The sequence below is a fragment of the Alexandromys fortis genome, unplaced genomic scaffold (assembly GCF_014885135.2).
Source record: "Alexandromys fortis isolate MF-2015 unplaced genomic scaffold, M_Fortis_MF-2015_v1.1 scaffold_187, whole genome shotgun sequence".
Taxonomy (NCBI): Eukaryota; Metazoa; Chordata; class Mammalia; order Rodentia; family Cricetidae; genus Alexandromys; species Alexandromys fortis.
In genome coordinates this window covers 578739-601413 of record NW_026068088.1, presented here as the reverse complement: position 1 = coordinate 601413, position 22675 = coordinate 578739, and the positions used below count along the sequence as shown (strand labels likewise).

The following is a 22675-nucleotide window of genomic DNA, read 5'->3' as shown; positions in this document are numbered from 1 at the left end:
GCTGCAAACATGACTTTGGGTGATTGCCCAGGTAGCTAGTTGTCTCTGTGATTTGTTGCATGGTTTGGAAGTTGTTTTACTGAACTTCCTAATTACACAGGTAACATTATTTCCCTTCTCAGATCTTCGATGGGGTTGAAGACTATAGAAATGTAGTTACTTTTCTCTCACGACTTGGCCAAGTTATTTATTATACAAGACCTAAGCTAGTTAGAATAGGATATTTGTACTTATTGTACATAATTTCATAGTAGGTTTAGAACTCTCTTACTTAAACAAAAGGGGGAGGTGTTGCGGGAGGTCCTTCCGCTCCTCCAACCAATAGCTGCTGAGATACCAGCCCATTGGGGCGTGGTTTCTCTCCCTTTAAAAAAGTGGCTATTTCCTCTGCTTGCTCTCTTCACTTCCCGCTCCGCCGGAGACTAGACTCCCTTCTTGGTTGTGCAGATGGCTGTTGTCTGGGACAGTATTCTGTAAGTTTTTTCCCCTTTAAATAAATAACACCCTATTAATCATAACTCCAAACTGGTGTGGCATTGTTCGTGACTTACGCCTTCAGATAGTGTCATTTGTCATTGTGCATGTCAAGTTAGCTGGCTCCAAAGTTTCCATGGACTCATCTTTTTTCCCCAAGCATCTTATAACAACAGTATGCAGCTTTACATGAAACCTGGAAATTCTAACCCATGAATTTAAACTTGCATGCCATGCAAGCACTTTATGCAATGAACCACAGCTCGTGGTCCTAGTATTTAATTTTTAATGACTTTTTTTAATTGAAAAAAATTTCTGCCTCCTCCCAGCCTCCCATTTCTCTTCCCCTCCTCCCACTCCTCTCCCCCTCCCTCTCCAGTCCGAAGAGCAGTCAGGGTTCCCTGCCCTGTGGAAAGTCCAAGGTCCTCCCCTCTCCATCCAGGTCTAGGAACCCACCCACTGAGACAGTGGGGCTGGTCTATTAGGAGCTCACCAAGGCAAGCTGGACTGGGACTGAAAAAGCATTGGATAAAACCAGACTCACTGGGTTTTGATTCTACTTCATGTTCTGGCTTTGTGGGAGCCTAGCCAGTTTGGATGCTCACCTTCCTAGTATTTAATTTTAAGATTTATTTAATGTATATAGGTATTTGCCTGTAGATATGTTTGTGTACTTTATTTGTGGTGTCATATAAGATTTTAAGCTAAGACTAAAAGAGTATTCTTTAGTTCGTTTTTCTACAGCTAATCCATTTCCTCAGCCCTTGTTTAAGTGCATTTTGTGACAGCTATTAAATGATTTCCTTTGGTTTTCATGAAAGTATGCATTGAGATCTACACAGTTTGGTTCTGTTTAATTTTGGCAAATGATACTTTTATTATTTTCCATCTTTTAGTAATATTAGTGATAATATATTTTAAATAATTAAATTAAGCACTAAATTACTTATCATCTATATATCAGATGTACAAGAATAAAAGATCAAAAATTCTCTAACTAGTAACATTTAGCAGTTTCTTACATTTGCTTAGTAATACCAAATTAAATGTCATTATATGAAAAAAATGGTAATATTTGAAAACTCATTTGATCTTCAAAGTCTTGATTTTTAAATTACTGAATAGGTCATCTAACATATATGAATCCATGTGGGATGATTAATAACAAGTGTATTTAATGGAAGCTATTATTGGACTATGAATACTAACCAGGACTGTGATAATTGCAATGAAGTCAAAGTTACTTGATCCTATTAGTGTTACATTCTCACTTTAATAAAAACCAACAGCACTAATGAAGATCTATTTATGAGCATGGTGAATTTATTGCTGTCGGGTTTTCCCACTGGATGTGCACTTTTATAATAACACCACCTTTTAAGGACCTAACAGTCATTATAATTTAATAATTATCTTTTATTTATGTTCATCAGAGATAAGAAATGATAATTTACACATCATAGAACTAGAGAATATGAATTCAAGTGAACTTAAATATGAAAGGATAAACTAAATACACTTTATTTTATAATCAATAAATGAGTATATATTTGTAATAAACTCTTCTGAGACTTTTGGGGGAAAATAACATCTATACAATTTCTAAAACATTTACGCTTTTCATTGTTGTATATTTTGTCTATATCATTAATGAATCTTTTATCCCATCTGATACTATGTGCCAGAATGAGACAGTCAATGAAAATGAATGTTGCATATTTATCTCTACTACACATTTTTTATTACTCATTATCAAACATTTTAATCAACAAATCTATTGGCAGAAAATATGCTAAAAATTTTGACTTCCTGAAATCACATTTCACAATAACTCTGAGGTTAATTGTATTCATCTAAGTTTAGGTATTTACCAATGGAGAGCCTGTGTATATATCTAGACTAAAATGTCTTTTGGGATTGCTGGAAAATTGTAATGCTTTACAGATGGATATAAACAAGTCAGTACTTTTATTGGGATGATCGGGGTGTAAAGTTGGCTTTCATGCTCTTTTAAGCACAAAACAACCTTAGTTTAAACACTGTCTGTTTCTGTCAAGGGAACAAATCAGCTCACTGACACCGAGCTGTTGTATGACGTTTACTGCTGACACCTGTCAAAAAATAAGGGAAATAAGTGGCAAGGAAAAAGATGAAGACATATGTAACTTCATCACACACAGTAATCTCCCCCTGAGATTCAAAAATTAACTACTGTGTTGCTCCGGTTTATGTACAGATACTAAGTGTGATAGGGTAGCTGAAGCATATTTCTGTTTTTTTTTTTTTTATTAATTGCTGACTTCCCTGACAATAAAATCTAGAAAATGAAAAGGAGTTTTGGGAATAACAAGCTATTAGAATTTTTAAAACTGAAGCTAAACAGATAGTTTAATATCTTAAATTCAGCTTAATAACTCTTTTATGGTATAAAATATATAGATATATGTATATGTAGATAGATAGATAGATAGATAGATAGATAGATAGATAGATAGATAGATGATAGATAGATAGATAGATAGATAGATAGATAGATAGATAGATAGATAGATACTTGGGTAGATAGAAATCTTTTCAAGCAGTCTAACTAATGAGAAATTGTTAGTGAATTCAAACTGTATATGTATGTTTAAAGCACAGAAGAAAGCATTTCACATCTAGAATTTAAAAAAAAACTTCTGTATTGTTTACTTTTCTTTGCATTTATATTTTGCTTAAAACTTGAAAATTAACCTTACCAAGATCACACAGCTAACTAATTTAGTTCCCAAATTCATTATTTTAAAAATCTTTTTAGCGAGCAGAATTATTTCATGCTTTCATTGAACACTCTCTCTGTTGTTTCTCCTTTACTATCCAAGCATCAAAATATGACCTGCTATCTCAAGTTTGTCTGTCAGTATGTTAATCAAATTTAAGAGTCAACAAGCATATTCCAGTTCTCAATCACATTGCTTACAAGTTTGATGATAATAACCTTAACACATTACCATTCTATGAAACATTTTTTAAGTATATAGAAAAATAATACTTTCCTGGTTTATGTCAGAGTATACATAAAATCACAGGATAATATTGATTTTTATTGATCTATACATTTTTTTTTCTGTTTCCCTTCTCCGACTCTCCCCTCCCCTTCAACACTATCCCAAAGTACCCATGCTCCTAATTTACTCAAGAGATCTTGTCTTTTTCTACTTCCCATGTAGATCAGTTCTACACATGTCTCTCTTAGTATCCTCATTGTTGTCTGGGTTCTTTGGGATTCTGATTTGTGGGCTGGATTTCTTTTCTTTATGTTTAAAAAACACATATGAGTGAGTACATGTGATAATTGTCTTTCTGGGTCTGGGTGACCTCACTCAAAATGATGTTTTCTAGCTTCATCCATTTGCCTGTAAAATTTAAGATGCTGTTATTTTTTTCTGCTGTGTAGAACTCTATTGTGTAAATGCACCACGTTTCTTTATTCATTCTTTATGCAAAGGGCATTTAAATTGTTTCCAGGTTCTGGCTATGACAAACAATGCTGCAATGAACATAGTTGAGCACATGTCCTTGTGGTGCAATTGAGCATCCTTTGGATATATACCCAAAAGTGGTATTACTGGGTCTTGAGGAAGGTTGTTTACTAATTTTCTGAAAAATAGCCACACTGACATCCATGGGGGCTGTACCAGCTTGCATTCCCACCAGAAATTCAAGAGTGTTCTCTTTACCCCACAACCTCTCCAGCATAAGTTGTCATTTTTGATCTTGGCCATTTTTACAGGTGTAAGATGGAATCGCAGAATTGTTTTGATTTGCATTTCTCTGATGACTAAGAATGTTGAACATTACTTGCCTTTCAGGCATGTTAGATTCCTCTGTTGAGAGTTCTCTGTTTAGATATGTACTCCATTTTTTTCTTGGATTATTTGTTCTTTTGATGACCAATTTCTTGAATTCTTTGTATATTTTGGAGATCAGACCTCTGTCTGATGTGGAGTTAGTGAAGATCTTTTCCCATTTTGTAGGCTGTCATTTTCTTGTTGACTGTGTCCTTTGCTTTATAGAAGCTTTTCAGTTTCAGCAAGTCTCATTTATTGTTTCTCTCAGTGTCTGTGCTGCTGGGGTTATATTTAGGAAGTGATCTGCTTTGCCAATGCATTCAAGTGTACTTTCCATTTTCTCTTCTGTAAAGTTCAGTGTGGCTGTCATTATGTTGGGGTCTTTGATCCATTTGGACTTGACTTTTATGTATGGTGATAGATATGGATCTATTTTCATTCTTCTACATGTTGATATCCAGTTTTGGCAGCACCATTTGTTAAATATTCTTTCTTTTCTCCATTTGATATTTTTTGCTTCTTTGTCAAATATCAGGCATTTGAATGCATGTAAATTAAAATCCAGGTCTTCAATTCAGTTCCATTGGTCTTCCTGTCTGTTCTTATGCCAATGCCAGGTTGTTTTCATTACTGTAGCTCTGTAGTAGAGTTTGAAATCAGGGATTGTGATGCCTCCAGAAGTTCTTTTATTTTACAGGATTGTTTTGGCTATCCTGGGTTTTTTTGCCTTAACATATGAAGCTGAGTACCATTCGTTTAAGGTATGTAAAGAATTTTGCTGGGCATTGCATTGAATCTACAGATTGCTTTTGGTAAGATTGCTATTTTTACTATGTTAATTCTACCTACCCAAGAGCATGGAAGATCTTTCCACTTTCTGGTTTCTTCTTCAATCTTCAATTTCTTTCTTCAAAGATTTAAAGTTCTTGTCATACAAATCTTTCTCTTGTTTAGGTAGAGTTACTCCAAGATATTTTATGCTATTTTCCCCCATTACTTTTAATTTCAGTTAATTTGAAACTGTAAATTGAACAAAATTTCTGCATATTCTCTCTGTTATTTGACATTTACATATATATATATATAATTTCTATTACCCTAGTTATGATCAACTGCAATTTTGCTACTCTGATCTTCAGTAAGATAGCTCAGATTAACAATAATTAATTACCAACCTATAAGACAAAAAATCTTTTAGAAACTTATTGTTGGATTACTTATTTTCAAACCGTAAAATTAACTAAAATTTATTGATGAATCAAAACATTATTTTTTTCTTGTTTGTTAGTTTTCAGGTGCTCTCCTATAGAATACATGTCACTTTCCTGACAATACATTTTTTTTTGTAAGTCAAAGTGCATTCACTTAATGTCACCCAATCCATGTCATAGCCTATTTTGTGCCCAGGGCAGTACTTTTATTCCATTCTCATTATTTTTAACAAGCACTCCTAATATTACTTATTCATGATCCAATAAAAATAGCCAAATAATTTAGGTGCAATATGTAATTATTTAGTTGTATCATACACTCTAAAACATAACAAAATGCTTGCCATATATCTCCAAATTATTTATAATCATATAGTGAGGTTGACTATTTAGAATTTATTGATATTTTAAGAAACAAATTATAAACAAAATTATATTAAGAAATTAGATTCCATCCCAGCATGATTGTTTCATTTAAATTTGGTAAAAAGTTTTTAATATAAATATGAAACTGTATAGAGTTGTCTTAGGGAATAGATGACAAAGTTGTTCCATAAATGAAGTCTAGCATTTTAAATAATACACATTTTGGAATGTCTAGTGGATAGATCCAGAATAGTTCTATTGTCTGGTTTCAGTTTTCTGAGACCCTGTTTTAACTTTAATTTTTACTCTTATTTCCTAAATATACCACTTGTGTTTACAATCTCATATACGGTATTATAGTCATTCACTAATTAGGGCTATTAAAATTGATACTAAATTAGAGGATCCTGGCAGCCTTATACAAATTCAGTGGATAAAAAAATGTGCCTGAAGTTGGGAGTAAAAATGATAAGGATATAGAAAGAGTTCAAAGGAAGTGAGTGTGAGAATTTGATCAATATGCATTACATACATGTATAGAATTCTTAAATAACATCTAATGATACAAGAAATGAGATAACATAGAAAAATAATTCAGTTCCTTGGTATCTTTTTAGCTTTTCAAGTACACAGGTATCATACACTTAAAGTCTACCCATTTGCATATCAAAGAGAGAAATAATTCATCATTACAGAAAGTTTAATTGAAAAGGGTTTCTTCAGAGTCAATTTTGCTATACCACTTACAATTTAAAGTTTGATGGTTTACATTTTTAAGTACTAAAATATTTGAATATATCACTATAATATTTCATGCATGCTTCTGTACCTTTTGTTAAGTGCTTTTTGTTTAGACTTCATCGTTTTAGTAATTACAGAACAAGCCATATGTATTTTTTACAGAGAGAAAAGACAGGAGGTAGGACATTTGTTAAGAAATGGACTGACCAAAAAAAAATGTGCACAAAATTCTGATTAATATCTTTCCTGTTTATTTTCCAATTCACTAGAAAAGTAAATATCATTATAGAACCATATCTCTCTTTCATTTGAGTTCACTCAGGAAGACTGTTGTCTTAAATTTCTTTTTAAAAATATGCATCTTATAAAAATAATGGGGTCAGACGAACAATTGTCCCATATTATATGCCCTCTGGGTCAATGTTTACAGATTATAACCATCAGAATGAAATACATGTATGCTCTTCTAATTCTTTGAAACAGCAGTCATAATGTTAATGACAATTTGGTAGCACCTAATATGAAAAAAATAAGATTTTTTAAAAAGCTTTTAATATAAATATAATACCTGCAAATGTATTTACTATCTAAAGACCACTAAGTAAATTTTATTATTTGGCATTCCAGTAACTGAGCTTTCAATAATTCTGCAAGCTTCCCAGTAATCACACACACACACACACACACACACACACACACACACACACACAATACCCATGTACTTGGTTCACCAGACCTCTGACATTTCTTTAAAACATGCAATATTTCATTCATGCTTTCCTTTGTTTTTTTTTCCTATCACAAGATTCAAATCAAGATAAACTAAACTATTTAGATTAACTAAAAAATTTCGACAAAAACTACTTATCTTTTTATAAGACAAAATGACTTCTATGTTTTCAAATAACACAGTCAAAACAAAAATATGTAAAAATAAAAGTCTAGCGACCAATACTTAGTTCCACTTTGAGGATTGTGAAGATGATGAGAGATATAGCCTTGACTTTTAATCATCATGAAAAATTTGTCAATAATCTAAATAAATTCAGAAATGCTAGTAATAAAAGACTTTCAGATGGGGACATATTGAGAGATTATTGAAGGAATTAGGGCCAAGTGATGTGGGTATATATTATCATATTTAATTATATAATGTATGAGCTCCTCAAGAACAATGTCCTCTTATTTACCTCTCATAATTTTACATATTTTCAAGTGCTAAGATTAAGCTTTTTGTCTGAAATAATGCTTTAAAAATTCATTGCCTCACCTAGTTATTTTTTTTTATTGAAAAGAAAAAAAAATCCGCCTCCTCCCAGCCTCTCATTTCCCTCCCCCTCCTCCCACCCCTTCCCCCTCCTCCCACCCCTTCCCCCTCCCCCCACTTTTCTCCTCCTCCCTTTCCAGTCCAAAGAGCAGTCAGGGTACCTGCCCCGTGGAAAATCCAAGCCCCCCCCCATCCGGGTCTAGGAAGGTGAACATCCAAACTGGCTAGGCTCCCACAAAGCCAGAACATGAAGTAGGATCAAAACCCCGTGCCATTGTCCTTGGCTTCTTATCAGCCCTTATTGTCAGCCATGTTCAGAGAGTCTGGTTTTATCCCATGCTTTTTCAGTCACAGTCCAGCTGGCCTTGGTGAGCTCTCAATAGATCAACATATCTTAGTTAAGGGATCCACCTTAGGGGTGGCAAGAGTCTCGAACCTAGATTGGCTCCCAGGTGCCCCGGGCGATGTCCCCAGTTAGTTCCTTGGGCAGCTGAGGATATGGAACCTGAAATGACCCTATCCTATAGCCATACTGATGAATATCTTGCATATCACCATAGAACCTTCATCTGGCGATGGATGGAAATAGAGACAGAGACCCACAATGGAGCACCGGACTGAGCTCCCAAGGTCCCAATGAGGAGCAGAAGAAGGGAGAACATGAGCAAGGAAGTCAGGACCACGTGGGGTGTACCCACTCACCTAGTTATTCTTAACACAGAATTGTGTGTTGTTTTTGTTGTTGTTGTTTGGGTTTTATTTGAGACAGTTTTTCTCTGTAGTTTTGGAGCCTGTCCTGGAACTAGCTCTTGTAAACCAGGCTGGTCTCAAACTCACAAAGATCTGCCTGCTTCTGTGTTTAGATGACGTTTATGAGAAAGTTCAAAGTCAGATACCAAGTAGTCTATTGATTCGTGAATATCATAGCTGAGCTCCTTGTCTGTGGTCTATATGTGCTCATGAAAACACAAATGTTTGGAAAGGAATACACACATACAGAGAGAGAGAGAGAGAGAGAGAGAGAGAGAGAGAGAGAGACAGAGAGACAGAGAGCGCGCGCAGGTTTTTAAAGACTGATGTGATTGAATAGTGAGTTTTCTCTAGTTTGCTTTGCATAAACAATGGAAAGTGATGAAGATAGTTTTACTTAGAAGTACAAAAAGATCTTATACTCTAAAAGGGGGTTAATATCTTTAACAAAATGTTTTTTTTTTTTTCGCACCTTAATTAGATGGTAGTTTTGAACTCCATTTGTTCCGACGTCAGGATCAATGGCTGCTGGAAGAGAATATCGAGAGTTTATAGCCGAGTTCTCTGGAATTGATATGTTGATGACAGTTGCTGGGAATAATGGTGCATTATCATTTATATCTTCTATCAGAAACCGTATCTTAACCAATCTAAAAATTTCATCTGGCAAAACGGCAACCTCCACTTCGTAAAAGCAACGGGCATCCAGCAAGATTCCAGTACATAATTTCTCACGATCAATGCGAGCGGCTGTTGTGAAGATCTCACCAGTACCTTCTTCAATTCGAATCAGTGGTACATCCCCGGTTTTGTAAACCAATTTGAACTGCATAGGAGTGGTTAAGGACTTGTCGGGAATAAGCGACAAGTTGAGGTCTTTCAACAAGTCGCCTATCAGGACGTTCTCTGGCATTTCTTCTCGGACCGTGTAATTCTTCTCCTGGGCGCCAGACTGAAACACGACACATGCTAACAGGACCGCAAATATATACGTCCCGGACAACAAGTCCATACCAGTCTCGATACCAAAGGCACTGTTTGTTGGCCCACAGTATACTGACAAAGAAAACACAGGGAAGGATAGAGGGAGGGAGGAGGAGAAAGAGAAAATAAGGAGAGAAAGAGAAAAAAGAAATTATTAGAAAACCAATCATAAAAGTTCATGTTAACTAAATGGTTTTAAATCCAAAAATTAAATGAAATATAAGCACTAATAAATGACAAATTTGTTCTGAATCAACTATCATGCATTTATATAGTACAACGATATCTGAAGTATTAACAATGGTACTTAAGAGATGGGATATTAAAAACAATGTCCACTATTAAAGATATTTATTTATATTAATATATTATGATATCTAAAGAAAACACAATTCCTTTAAATATTCAATTCAATAGTTAAGGAAAAATAAAAGTGTATTTGTTAGAATCACAAAAATACTCTTATTTTTTGAGTACTGAGAATTTCAAAATAATTATTTTACTGTCAATAGACATTTAATATAATATTCTATATTCTCAGTTCCATGATAATGATGCACAACTATCCAGATGAAACTAGGCAAAATATATTTACACATGAAGGACTTGCTCAAGTCTGAATTCAAAGCAAAAGTCTTCTAAAATAGAAAATGGGTTATTATGAAAAATATCTAAATATAAGGGATAGATTATGAAATGCAAATATGATTTGATCCTTTTCAGGTCAATAAACAAATTAGTATAAATTATAGTTATGCAAATTTCAGATAGATATATACATACATATATACATACTTCTGCTCATTTAGGAATTTAGAGAAAATAGTTTTTCCTTTTGTTTTAGCAAACAGTGAAACTCATACCTCTGAGATTACTGATAGAATATATAAAGAAGACTAAAGTTTATGAATACATATTAGGGTAAGGGTATAGACCACTTAAATAACATGCAAGCAAGCACTTAATAGAAGATATGGATTAAACTGTGTTCCAAATTTGAAAATGTATTTTTATGCATCAGAAAATGAAAATTGATCCCATAAAATGGCATAAGAATAGACAAACTAAAGAATAACTGGGTTAGATTTGAAAATAAAAAGTACTTTTATATAAAGATTGCAGAGAGTATTGCTGTTGCTTATTTTACATTTAAACCACAAAAATTATCAGGAGAAGGTTATGCTAATAACAATTTAGTCAAATATTCCTATGATAATAAATAGCAGATCCATCCATACTATAAAACACATGTTATATATGGATGAAGAGGACAGACTGAAATAGGAGAATCAAAAAGGGAGGAGAGATAAAAATCAGAGGATAAGAAGGGAATACAGGAAATAATAAATAAAATTAGGACCATTTGAGAGGCCATATGGAAACCTAAAACAGCAGACACTTCCTAAAATCTATACAGAAATGAAAGTCATCTAAGTGAAATTGCCAAATAAGAAGGGAGACAGAGCCCTGACTGGATGTCTCTCATCAACTATTGAAGCTTCCCTTACTGAGAATGGGTAACATGAAATTAAGTTGTTCACCAAAATATACCATGCGAACCAACAAACACTCAGGATATTGCAAAGGCTATAAGTTGTATGCTATGAACTGATGACAAGACCTTATGCTAAAGACAAAAATCATTGAACACAAAAAAAGTTGAGCTAGTGCCTACCTAGAATCATTAGCTCTACAGACTAATGCTCATAGTACTAGAAGGTACTCTTCATGCTACTAAAAGAGAAACATAAACACAAACCTTGCCAAAAACCATTTGAGCAACAAGACCAATCAGCCTGCAACAAAATCTGCTACAATTGTGACACAAAGTTTGTGGCAGTAAAGCCCACTCCATGAGATGGAATCTCTACCCAGCTTAATTGACAAAGAATGCAAGAGCAGATAGCACAGGGACCTAGGGCAAAATCAAATACTATTGTTTATCTAAATGAACAAATAAATTATAGCATTTTGCTATATTGCTTAGATCATTCACTTGCTCAGCCATCATTAGAGAATTTTCCTTCTGCAGCAGATGGGAACAAACATAGAGACCCACAGACAGATAGACAGACAGAGATAGTAATACAAAGACAGAGTGAGGCAGAAATAGGGACAAAGATTTTAGAACACTTAGTCCTAAACAGGGTACCTCTATCAAATCACTCCCCTACAAGCCTAGGGAACCACTCAGAAATAAGGCAGAGAAAGAATAGTGTTAAGAGCCAGAGCCGGTAGATTACACCAAGGAAACAGGGCCCTCTAAATCAACATGTTCAAAGAAAATGAGATCTCAAAGAGACTAAAGTGACAAGTGACATGCACAAGGCTTGCACATCTCTGCCCCAGGTCCTCTGAATATACATAATGGTTTCCAGTTCAGTGTGTTTATGGAATCTCTAAGTTTACAAACCAGTGGGTCTCTCTCTCTCTCTCTCTCTCTCTCTCTCTCTCTCTCTCTCTCTCTCTCTCTCTCTCTCGTGCCTTCTATTGATCTCTTCTCCTTCTGTTTGTTTGTTTTTTTTTTCTAGCTCAAATGTGTTAGCTTTTTTTTTTAAATCTTTGTAGAAGGAGCTGCGGGCTGCATTACCTCCTGGCTGCTGCATGGTTAACTTTATACCCGAAATAACAACACACAAATTGTATTCATTTAAACACTGCCTGGCCCATTAGTTCCAGCCTCTTCTTGGCTAACTCTCACATCTTGATTAACGCATTTCTAATAATGTGTGTAGCACCACAAAGTGGTGGCTTACCGGGAAAGATTCAGCATGTCTGACCTTGAGGTTGGCTCCATGCATCTGACCCAGAGGAGAGGCATGGCGATTGCCTCACTTACCTCTTCTTCCCAGCATTCTGTTCTGTCTACTCCACCCACCTGAGGGCTGGCCTATCAAATGGCCAAAGCAGTTTTTTTTTTTTTTATTAACCAATGAAATCAACACAAAACAGAAGACCTTCCCACATCAAATCTTATTTTTTTTTTATTCTTTTTAAAATGATTAAGAGACTGGGGAGATGGTTCAGAGGTTAGGAGCACTTAAGCTCTTGTTGCTCTTTCACAGTACCTTGGTTTTCATCTTATCATCCACACAGAAGCTCACAACTATGTGTGACTCTAGTTCCAAGGTATCTGAAACCCTCTTCTAAGTTTTTAGAGTACTATACTCACCTAGTGCAGACATAACATCCATACACATAAAATAAAAAGAAAGAAGTCTTTCAAAAATGTGAATTCCAAACAATTTCTTTGTTGAAAAATTGCAATGTACTTTAATTTTCTAATTTTTAGCATGTATTTTTTATTACTTTTAAGTGTGTGTGGGTCTATTTGCATGGTAATGTGTGTATTCTAAAGTCAGAGACATTAAATCTTCCTAGTAATGGAATTATATGTGAGCTGCTAAACATGGGTGATAGAAATCAAAGCTGGGTCTTCTAGAAGACCATCAAGAAAAACACTGTTGATTTTTGACACATCTCCTCAGTTCCTATTTATCTAATTAATTAATAACATTCAACAATTATTTTATATTTCTATACATATTTTCACTTTTTAGTCAGCCTTTGATTCCTATTGTCAATATGTCTTTCTTGATAACATCTTTATTTTTTGTATTAAGTAAAATTTAATGTCAAGATTATGAAACTGTGTGTAATGTTCTGTAATAAAATACAAATTCGTTATACCAATTCACTAAACATGATCAAATGTTACACCTTCATAAGTAAGTAAGAACAAATGCTGCTATTAAAGCATACAAGAGTTTTAAAAAAATCAGTGGAAAGATACACTTAAAATTCCATTGTACATTACATTGATGCAGACAGGTATCTAATGCTGTTCTCAATATTTATTAAAGATTAGCAACATTAACAATATTTTAGCAACAATTCTAAACAAGGAAGACATGATATAAATAGCTTTTTGTGTGAATATAACAGCCAGAAAATGTGCTATTAACCCATTCTTTTACATAGTTAGATATTTGCATTTAAAAGTATATAAGCATATGCAAATTGTAAATGACATGATCTGAGAAAAATGAATTTTTCCCATTTTAAGTAGTAATAGAATAAGCAAATACTGTGTAACAATTGAAATAGCATCATGAACTATATAAGTGTTAAATATTTTTTATAAATTATGATCATACAACCTCTAAAATATATATTATCTATCTATCTATCTATCTATCTATCTATCTATCTATCTATCTATATAACAAATTTTGTTTGTTTATATGTTGATATCATTTATAAGTCATTGATATATATATGAGGAAAATGAGAACAGACTTATGCTATATCTTAGTATACAACAGTCAAATACTATGGTATGTTTTCTTGTATTTTCTGCAACATTGGAACAACAATGAGAAATAGTACTACACAATATAGATCTGGTCTGTGAATTACTGATTTTGTACTTTGTTATGAATGTGTGATTAGAAGCACTCTGTTAATACCATAAGCTAATGTGTCCACATATATGCATTCTCTATACACTGAATCTATGATACTTCAAAGCTGTGTCTGAGTGATCTTATAATTATTATGCATACATAAACAGAATAAAAATGGGGCAGGGGCAGATGTAACTAACAGTACCAATCTTTTCTTATCCTACCCCTAGGTATTACACATTATTACAATTGGCAGAAGAATAATACAGAGTGTTTTTAAAGCGCTGCATACATGTTGCACTATTCTTACACAAGAAAAATAATTAAGACAAAGACCTAATTCCATAAACTCTATTTTCCCAACCCATTCTGAATCTGTACCACATGACCTAAAATTTTCAAACTAAACATTTTAAAATGGGTTTCTGCATTTGAAATTTTTTCAAGAGTTGTAAAACCTAGAAAGAAGTATAGGAAAAATGATAATTTCTAAAGCTTAATGGATATGAATAATAAAAATTTCATAACGAAATCCATTATTGCATAATTATATGTAATTTATATAGGCTAATAAAAACATAAGCCAATGCAGTCAATATGAACTTCTATATCTTAATGAAACCTATATCTTCTGACTGAAATATATTCTAGTTGAAATAAGCCACTGTGCTTCTAGTAAAGATTAAAAAAAGAAACCAGAAAACTTAAAAAGGATATCTACTCTCTATTTAGGAATTAATTACATGCGAATTTGTGGATTTTTTTCTCTAAATCTATAACTATTAAACAGCTTTCTATGCTAAACACTTCTATGGGTACTGAGAAGCTATATGTAAACAAAACAGATAAGATTTTTGTTGTCCTAATTAATATTTAATAATATTAACTAAGTTCTTTACTTAAATGTTCAATTACACTATATTGTATTCAAAACTTACTCTACAAGGGTGTGACTACTCATGTTTAAACATCTCAGTCTCCAAATTTTCATACTACTACTTACCTTTAATAATTGAAAATTTTACTATTAATTTAAAGTTTTCATTGAAATGGTTGTTAATAATTTATGAAATGACTACTACTGAAACATTGTGGCTAAATATACATGTTAAAAATCAGTCACCATGGACTTTTAGGAAAATTTAATACATTTAACTTAGATACTCAGGAAATATTTATTTACACTTATGCTCGTAGTTTTCTATTCATAAAAATATATCTCTGGATTTCATTTTATTCCCCACAAAAACCACTGCCTAAAGCTAATTTTGGAAAATTAATATGGTAAGCAGAATAAAATCAGAAAGAAAGAATTACTAATTTCTACATATTCCCACTTTTACACAATACATTGTGTTTGTATAGGCAATGTTGTAGATAGAGCAAGCATTCTGACAGAAAAAGCAAAAGCATAATTAAATAAGCACCTTCAAAAATATTAAAAGAAATGCAAAAGTGATTATTCATTTTAAGGTCTGAGAAATTGAGATCCAAAAAGAAAGTAAACAGTGGTACAAGGCCACTTAATTGTGCAATTCTAGAAAGTATAAATAATAAAATAATATACAAACATGTTTTACTTTGTAAACAAAGTCTATCTTCAAATTTTAATGTTCCCTGAGCTGGCCTCAAATTTCTGTTCATTCAAATAAACCTTGTGTCTTATCCTTTTGTGCATCAGATTTGAAGTACCCACATACAAAGAAAGCTGTTCACTGTTTGCTAGTAGAGGACATTTTCATTAATTATAACATGAATCTCATCTGCAGTATATTTTCCTTAATTATATGTGAATGACCTAGTATGCATGCTTTAATAGCAAGCTATTAAAATTGTATAAATATAAGACACACAACAAAAGAACATACATACACATGATGCTCCATTTCCAAATTCTACTTGGCTCCAACCAATCAGATTATTTTTATATCATCTGAAGGTAAAACATATCTTTTAAATTTCACAAGGCATGATGTCATAGCTTATTTAGTCATGTTTCTATGAACAAGAAAACTTCTTTAGAAGATTCAGTAAACAATAAAATTCTCTCAATGTTGAGAATAAAGTAAACACATTAAAGTAAAACTGGCCCATGGCAGAAATTGAATAAAAGTTATTTTAACAAAAGAGAAAAAATAATAGCAACAAGAGATAAAGACTATTTTATCAAAAGGAATGACAAGTACAGAGTAGAAGCTCCTCTCTTTGACTTTAGTATTTCTTGTATAACTCTGAAACTTAATACATTCAAATGAAAGATTTAATGAAGTACAATTATATAAAATGATATTTCCATTAAATTTCATTTTATAAGTAGCTGTTATATTGTATTTAGACATACAGAAATCCTAATTTTCACAATTGAGTTTTAATTTCTTTGTGGAGTCCAATAATGCTTACTTTCCTCTCTAAAATGTTTCTCAACTACTGATTCATTTGAACACTAAAATGCCATTATAGTGTTGTCTAGTATGGTTTTGAAATCTGCAAAATCAATGCTCAATAACACTTAATGGACAATTTATAATGACTTCATTTCCATATTAATTTCATGCATATTTCATATGCGAATTGGAGAGTTTTTAAGATACAATTTTGCAGATGAGTTGAAGATATATGCAAGATGTCATATATTCTCATATTCTTTAGCAGTCTTGGAGTGGATTTCATTATGATCATTCTAGTATCAAATACTTTAATGGAGCTGATAAATAAGTAAAAGATATTTTGTAATAAATCAATTCTGAGTTAAAATATAAATGATTGTATACATTTATTACACTTTCATTATTCTAATTAAATGTTTAAAGGCTTGGTTGAAACCTAACTGATTTCAAACAGTTTTATATTTAACCTCTATAACAAGTATATACTACATCTAAATACCTGTAGGAATTGATTTCTGTATTAAAACAGTTATAAATCTATTTCACATTTGATAGTCTTTTCCAAATGATCACCACATAATAGGGTTCGGGTTACTAATTATTCCATGTATAAAGGGAAGGTGCTTGCATGCAAAACAAAAGAGAAATAGAAACAGAAAGTGAAATTTGACCTATGTTTCATAAGTATATGATGATTATATTAATATCAAAGAGGAAATCAATTGTTAGGAAGCAATAATATTTAAAAATCAACAATTATTTCAGACATTTCAATTATAAATACTTTTTAGAAAATTTTGGCTATTCATGTAAGTTTTGGAAGGTATTGGTTACTTCAGTGGATTTGTGTTGGATTACCTAGAATGAGTCAAGATAGGTAAATAACATGTTCATTTAGTGCCTGTTTCTATGAACCATTGAAACAACATACTACTGAAAACAAACATAGTTTGTATTTTAGTCATTATATCAGTATTCAAATACCTATGTATAGACATCAATTAATATTTTAGCATTAATCACCCAGTTTTCTAAACAACTGGATTGATCACAGTACTGTTCAAGTATTTTATCTGATTATCCATTTATCAATTTGCACACTACAGTATAGCTTAATATTTTTTTTATCTCTGCCAGCTGTTAGTTTTTCAAAATTATGGTTTCAGTAATAACAGTAGTTAAAAATCAAATGAACTGTACAACCAAAATCTTGGAAATGGTATATAAAGGCAAGATTGTATCTGTTAGCCTCTAAAATAATTTCAGTTAAAATATTGATAGTGAAAAAGGAATTATCTCTCATATAATTGTTTCCAACAAAAGGTGGAAGAATTTCATCCTTCATGCCCACATTCATTTCCCTAGGAACACAGTGAAGATCTCCGTAGCAAAATGACTGGAGTGGCATTATCCATACTTAGAAAGTGAATATCATATAGCACTAGTCATAAAAGACCTGGCAACTTTTTTTTAATGATTCTTTCAGCATGGTTTATATTGTGTAGAGTTTCTTAGCTTACAGATTCAATAATAACTTCTCTTCTATTAGTTCTGATTCACTTAAACATTAAAATGTTATTTCTGTGGTGCTTTTGTTTTGTGTTAACTCAAAAGCAAAACTAAATGATGGTGTTTTTATTTTAATAAGTAAATAAATATAAAACAATTGAACAATGAATGGTGAACACAAACATTAATATCACATTACGTGTTCAATAATAATAAATTTTAATTATTAATAAATCTAAGCAGACAATATTCTACCTTTAAAAGTGTATAGTAATTATGAATTAAATGCTATTTCTTATCTCTTCTTTATTTGTTCAAAAAGTTCACTTGCTGGATTCAGCTAGACCTATAAAATATAATTACAATGATTTTTTGGTTTATTCATTCTTCACTCTTAAGTCCTGAGCACATCCTCCCATCCTTCCCCACCTCTCATTTTCACCCTTCCTCTGGTCTCACCCAAATCCTGCTCCCCCCCCACACACACACACACACAGGGATATCAACCAAACAAAACATAATGAGATTCAGTGGAACTAAGCATAAACCCTTTTTATCAAGGTTGTATGAGGCAACCCGGTAAGAAGAACAGGGGCCCAAAATCAGGCATAAGAGAGAGACCTGCAACGGAGTACTGGACTGAGCTTCCAAAGTCCAACTAAAGAATGGGAGGAGTGAGAATATGAGCAAGGAGATCAAGACCATGATAGGGATACCCACTTAAACAGTCTATCTGAGCTATTGGGAGCTCACAAACTCTAGCCAGACTGGAAAGGGACAAACATAAGACCAAACTAGTCCCTATGATTATAGTTGACAGTTACGTGGTTAGGATAGACTAAGGGCCCATTGGCAGTGGCATCAGGATTTATCTCTACAGCATGTGTTGGCTTTTTGGGAATTTTTCTCTCTTTGAATGATACCTTTCTCAGCCTAGATATAATAGGGAAGGCCTTGGACCTTCCCCAAAGCAATGTGCCTTACCCTCTGAGGATTGGATGGGGGTTGGGTCGATAGGTAAGTGGAGGGAATGGAAGGGAGGGAGGGAGTGGGAACTTGGATTAGTATGTATAACGAAAAAAAAGATAGTTTTCTTTTTTTTAAAAAAAGTAACAGATTATTTTAAAAAAGAAAGAAAGCCATGAAAAATTGAAAAAAAAAAAAAAAAAGAACTCTTACTCCCACTGTTAGGAGTTCCACAAAAGCCCCAAGCTAAACAACCACAGCATGTATGCAGAGGACCTAGCACATACAAAGGTTCTCTTACAAAGACCATTTACAGATGTTAGTATATCTACACTTAAGCTTTTCTTTTTTTGCAAGGTTACTACTAAAAAGACATACCTTAAGATCTGCCAATATTCCTCAAATTTATAATTGGTTCTTTCCCTGCTGTGAGACTGTATTATAATTCAATATAAAACCCAATATTAATTGCATTTATCAAATTATTTTTGGTTTTTAGAATTACAATGTATGTTATAATCTTATGCATTTGAAATAAAGTCCAAAATATGGAAAAAGAAGTTATATCTTATAACAATATATACATGATCTTCATATATTAACATAATACTGAACAATATGGCAAATACTTAAATATTTCATTCTGATTTTTTTTAGAACTCTTCAACTCTTTAATACAAAAGATAGAATAAGTTATCAGAACTGAAACTGTCTCACACTTTCTGTAACTCCCTTCTCTCTATAAAATTATGAACATGTGTTGCGTTAACTCTTTCTGTAAACTCAGAAACAAAATTCCAAAGCCTGAATTATTCATGATAAAACTGTTTTTCATCACTAATTGATTCATACATAACATAATAACAAAATCTTAGATATCAAGTTTCAGTGTGTCCCCAAATTTTTATTTTCAACATTATAGTTATATTTCAATTATAATTATATAGATAATTGAAGTCCAATATAGCAACCCTTGCTATATTTAGCTGTAAAAAATTAAAATTATATTTTAAAAGGAAATGGTTTAATTTCAGTCTTTAATAGCTAAATCTGGCTAAGGGCTAAAATATTTATAAAAGTGGATTAAATAACATTTCTACCATCACAGAAAGTTTTATTAAAGAGTTTTTAATTAGATCAAGATGTCAATACTCTTTATGCATGGACCCAGGACAATAAAATGATAAGGAGGATACTTTACTCTTAGGTAACCAATACAAATGTAGTCTAAAATGAAATGGTACAGTAAAACTGTTGACTTACTTAGAAATGAATACTACTTTTTATATTAAATCTTGAAACTATTAGGTAGAACTACTTTTTGTGACACTGACAACTTGCTAATTAATAAAGGAGAAGAAATACCTCTATTTTAGTTAAAGCCATTTTGCATTAATGCATATATAGTTGTTAAATTGAAATGTAATTCAACTGAATTACCATGTGAAAACTATAATCCCTTGAATATTCTTGTAAAAGTTGCAAAAATTGTATGTACCTATGAAAATGCCATAAAACCTACTATATTTTATAATTAATATATGCTAATAAAAATATTAACTGTTGTGAATTACCATTCATCATCATAATTATGCATGTTTTGTAGCTTTCTTTCTTTATCAGTCCATTTATATTATTATCTGTTACCATATCTTCTTTACTTGTGGTTGGCACTTAGACTTTCTGCTCAGTTGTATAATTCCTGGGAGCTTCCACAGTGTAAAAGTTTCTAGTACATGATATTTCCTACCATAAGTAGTTCTTTTTGTAATATGAGATTTTGGAGAAGTTAAATTTTTGAAGAAATTTTGATATGAGGCATATGTAACCCTGCCTGATTTATAGCATTCTATGTAGTCAAATTTGACTTTGAACTTGCAGTGATATTGCATGCAGTAGGAATGTACATATTTAATTACACTTGTTTGGAAAATTGACAGATATTTAATTTTATGAATTTCAGTTTTCTACAACATGGTTCATAATTTTCATTTTAAAATAAAACTGTGTGTTGCTCTGGATAGGAGAGGAGATGGGTAGGAATTGGGAATAGTACATTCATAATCATAATGCATTTCATTATAATAAAATAAAGAAAATGAAAGTATACTGTGTACCTTACTCTGGAAAGAATATTGCAATTGAATTGATATGAGTAAATGATGACTTAAAATATAATGATTTCATAAAATATTATTGATACAAATAAAATCTATGAGGTATGCTATATTGTGGTATGAGATGGTTAAACCTAAAAAAAAAAGTAAAAGAAAGAAAAGAATTACCAAGTTATATAACAATAGATCTAATCCCTTTAAATATTCTAGAATATTTTATATAGTCTATAGTCTACGAAAGTATGAAGTACTTACCATTATCTTCTCATTAACCACCATCATGACTCTTGCATTTGTACATCAAAAATATGATGCATGACAGGCATCATTAATTCCTTTATGGTAAATGGTAACAAATGCAGAGACATATGGCTATTCTATATACTTAGAGAAAGTGACATTGAATACTCAGCACTAAACAAGTCATTTATAACACCCTTTCAAATACTCAGGGAAATGTGCCACTGAAGAAGTAACAGAAAGAAGTTAGGCTCCAGAAATCTTTGAAAGGAAATGCAAAATGATCTTCCAACTGGATACAGACTACATGAGACTTTGACAGTCAACAGCCAATCAAAGATCAAACGGAGGGGCTCATGGAGCTCTACTCTTCCCTGCTGAAATAATAGCTACTGATGAATTCTGCAGGAGGGAGAGTCATCATCTTCATTTGTATACACAAAATTGTGCCCACTAATCTCCAATGGACAGTTCTAAACCATGATCATACAGAAGACCCTGCTTAAAATTGGTAGTTAACAAGGAAAAATAAAAACAAAAAAAAAAAAAAGGATGGGAAAGGGAATTGTAAGGAGAAGGGAGGATGATGAGATGTGAAAGAGATAAAAGAGAGGGAAAGGGAGAGAAATTAGACACAATATATGATATTTTCAAGGAAATAATTTAAAAGATTAAAAAATAAACAAGCATAAACAAATCACTATTCTTCCAAAATTTCATATAGGAAACTGGAGGATAACCCCACAGCTGTCCTAGTACAAAGCTCTATAAATGTATCACTATCTAGCCATGTACAGATTCAGACATGCATACAAAATATAACACCTCCAATGAAATAGAACTATGCAAAATAAGCTAATAATTTCTATCATGACCACTTGTAATATTACTTTAAATCTTTTTTTTTTGTATCCTTGAGACCACATGGCCTGTTTCTTTTCTGAATATAGAAAAAGTTGAAGTAATTAGATGCCTCTGTTTATCAGTTTCCTCATATTCCTACTTTTCCACAGACATAATTCTCCTGTCTTTAATGTAATGGTTATTGGTAACACACACACACACACACACACACACACACACACACACACACATATAAGAACAAGGAAATAGAACGAGGGAATTTTGTAAGAGGAGCCTCTGGCCAGCAGGGAAACCTGATCTGGTTTTAAAAGACCAATTAGAGATCATCAATAGGAGGAGATGGGCAGGCGCCAAGGCAAAAATTCTCCCAATAAGCTGAAAAACAACATGAAAGCACCAGAACCCAATGATCTTACAACAGAAGGACTTGAACACCCTAACACAGAAGAAGTGGAAAAAATCGACTTTATGAAAGCAATAGAGTCCCTTAAACAATATGTAAAAAACACCTTTATAGAAATGGATGAGAAGTATAACAAAAAGTTTGAAGAATTGAGTAAATA

General features: G+C 32.5%; 1 protein-coding gene across 1 annotated transcript in view; it reads right to left on the bottom strand.

Annotated features, from left to right (window-relative positions):
- Pcdh11x (protocadherin 11 X-linked) overlaps positions 1-22675 on the bottom strand; it is a 122957-nt gene that overhangs the window by 44281 nt on the left and 56001 nt on the right. The window contains exon 2 of the mRNA XM_050122387.1: positions 9112-9695. Coding sequence (XP_049978344.1) covers positions 9112-9651 — 540 coding nt within the window. The 5' untranslated portion in view covers positions 9652-9695. The remainder of the gene's footprint in view (positions 1-9111; positions 9696-22675) is intronic.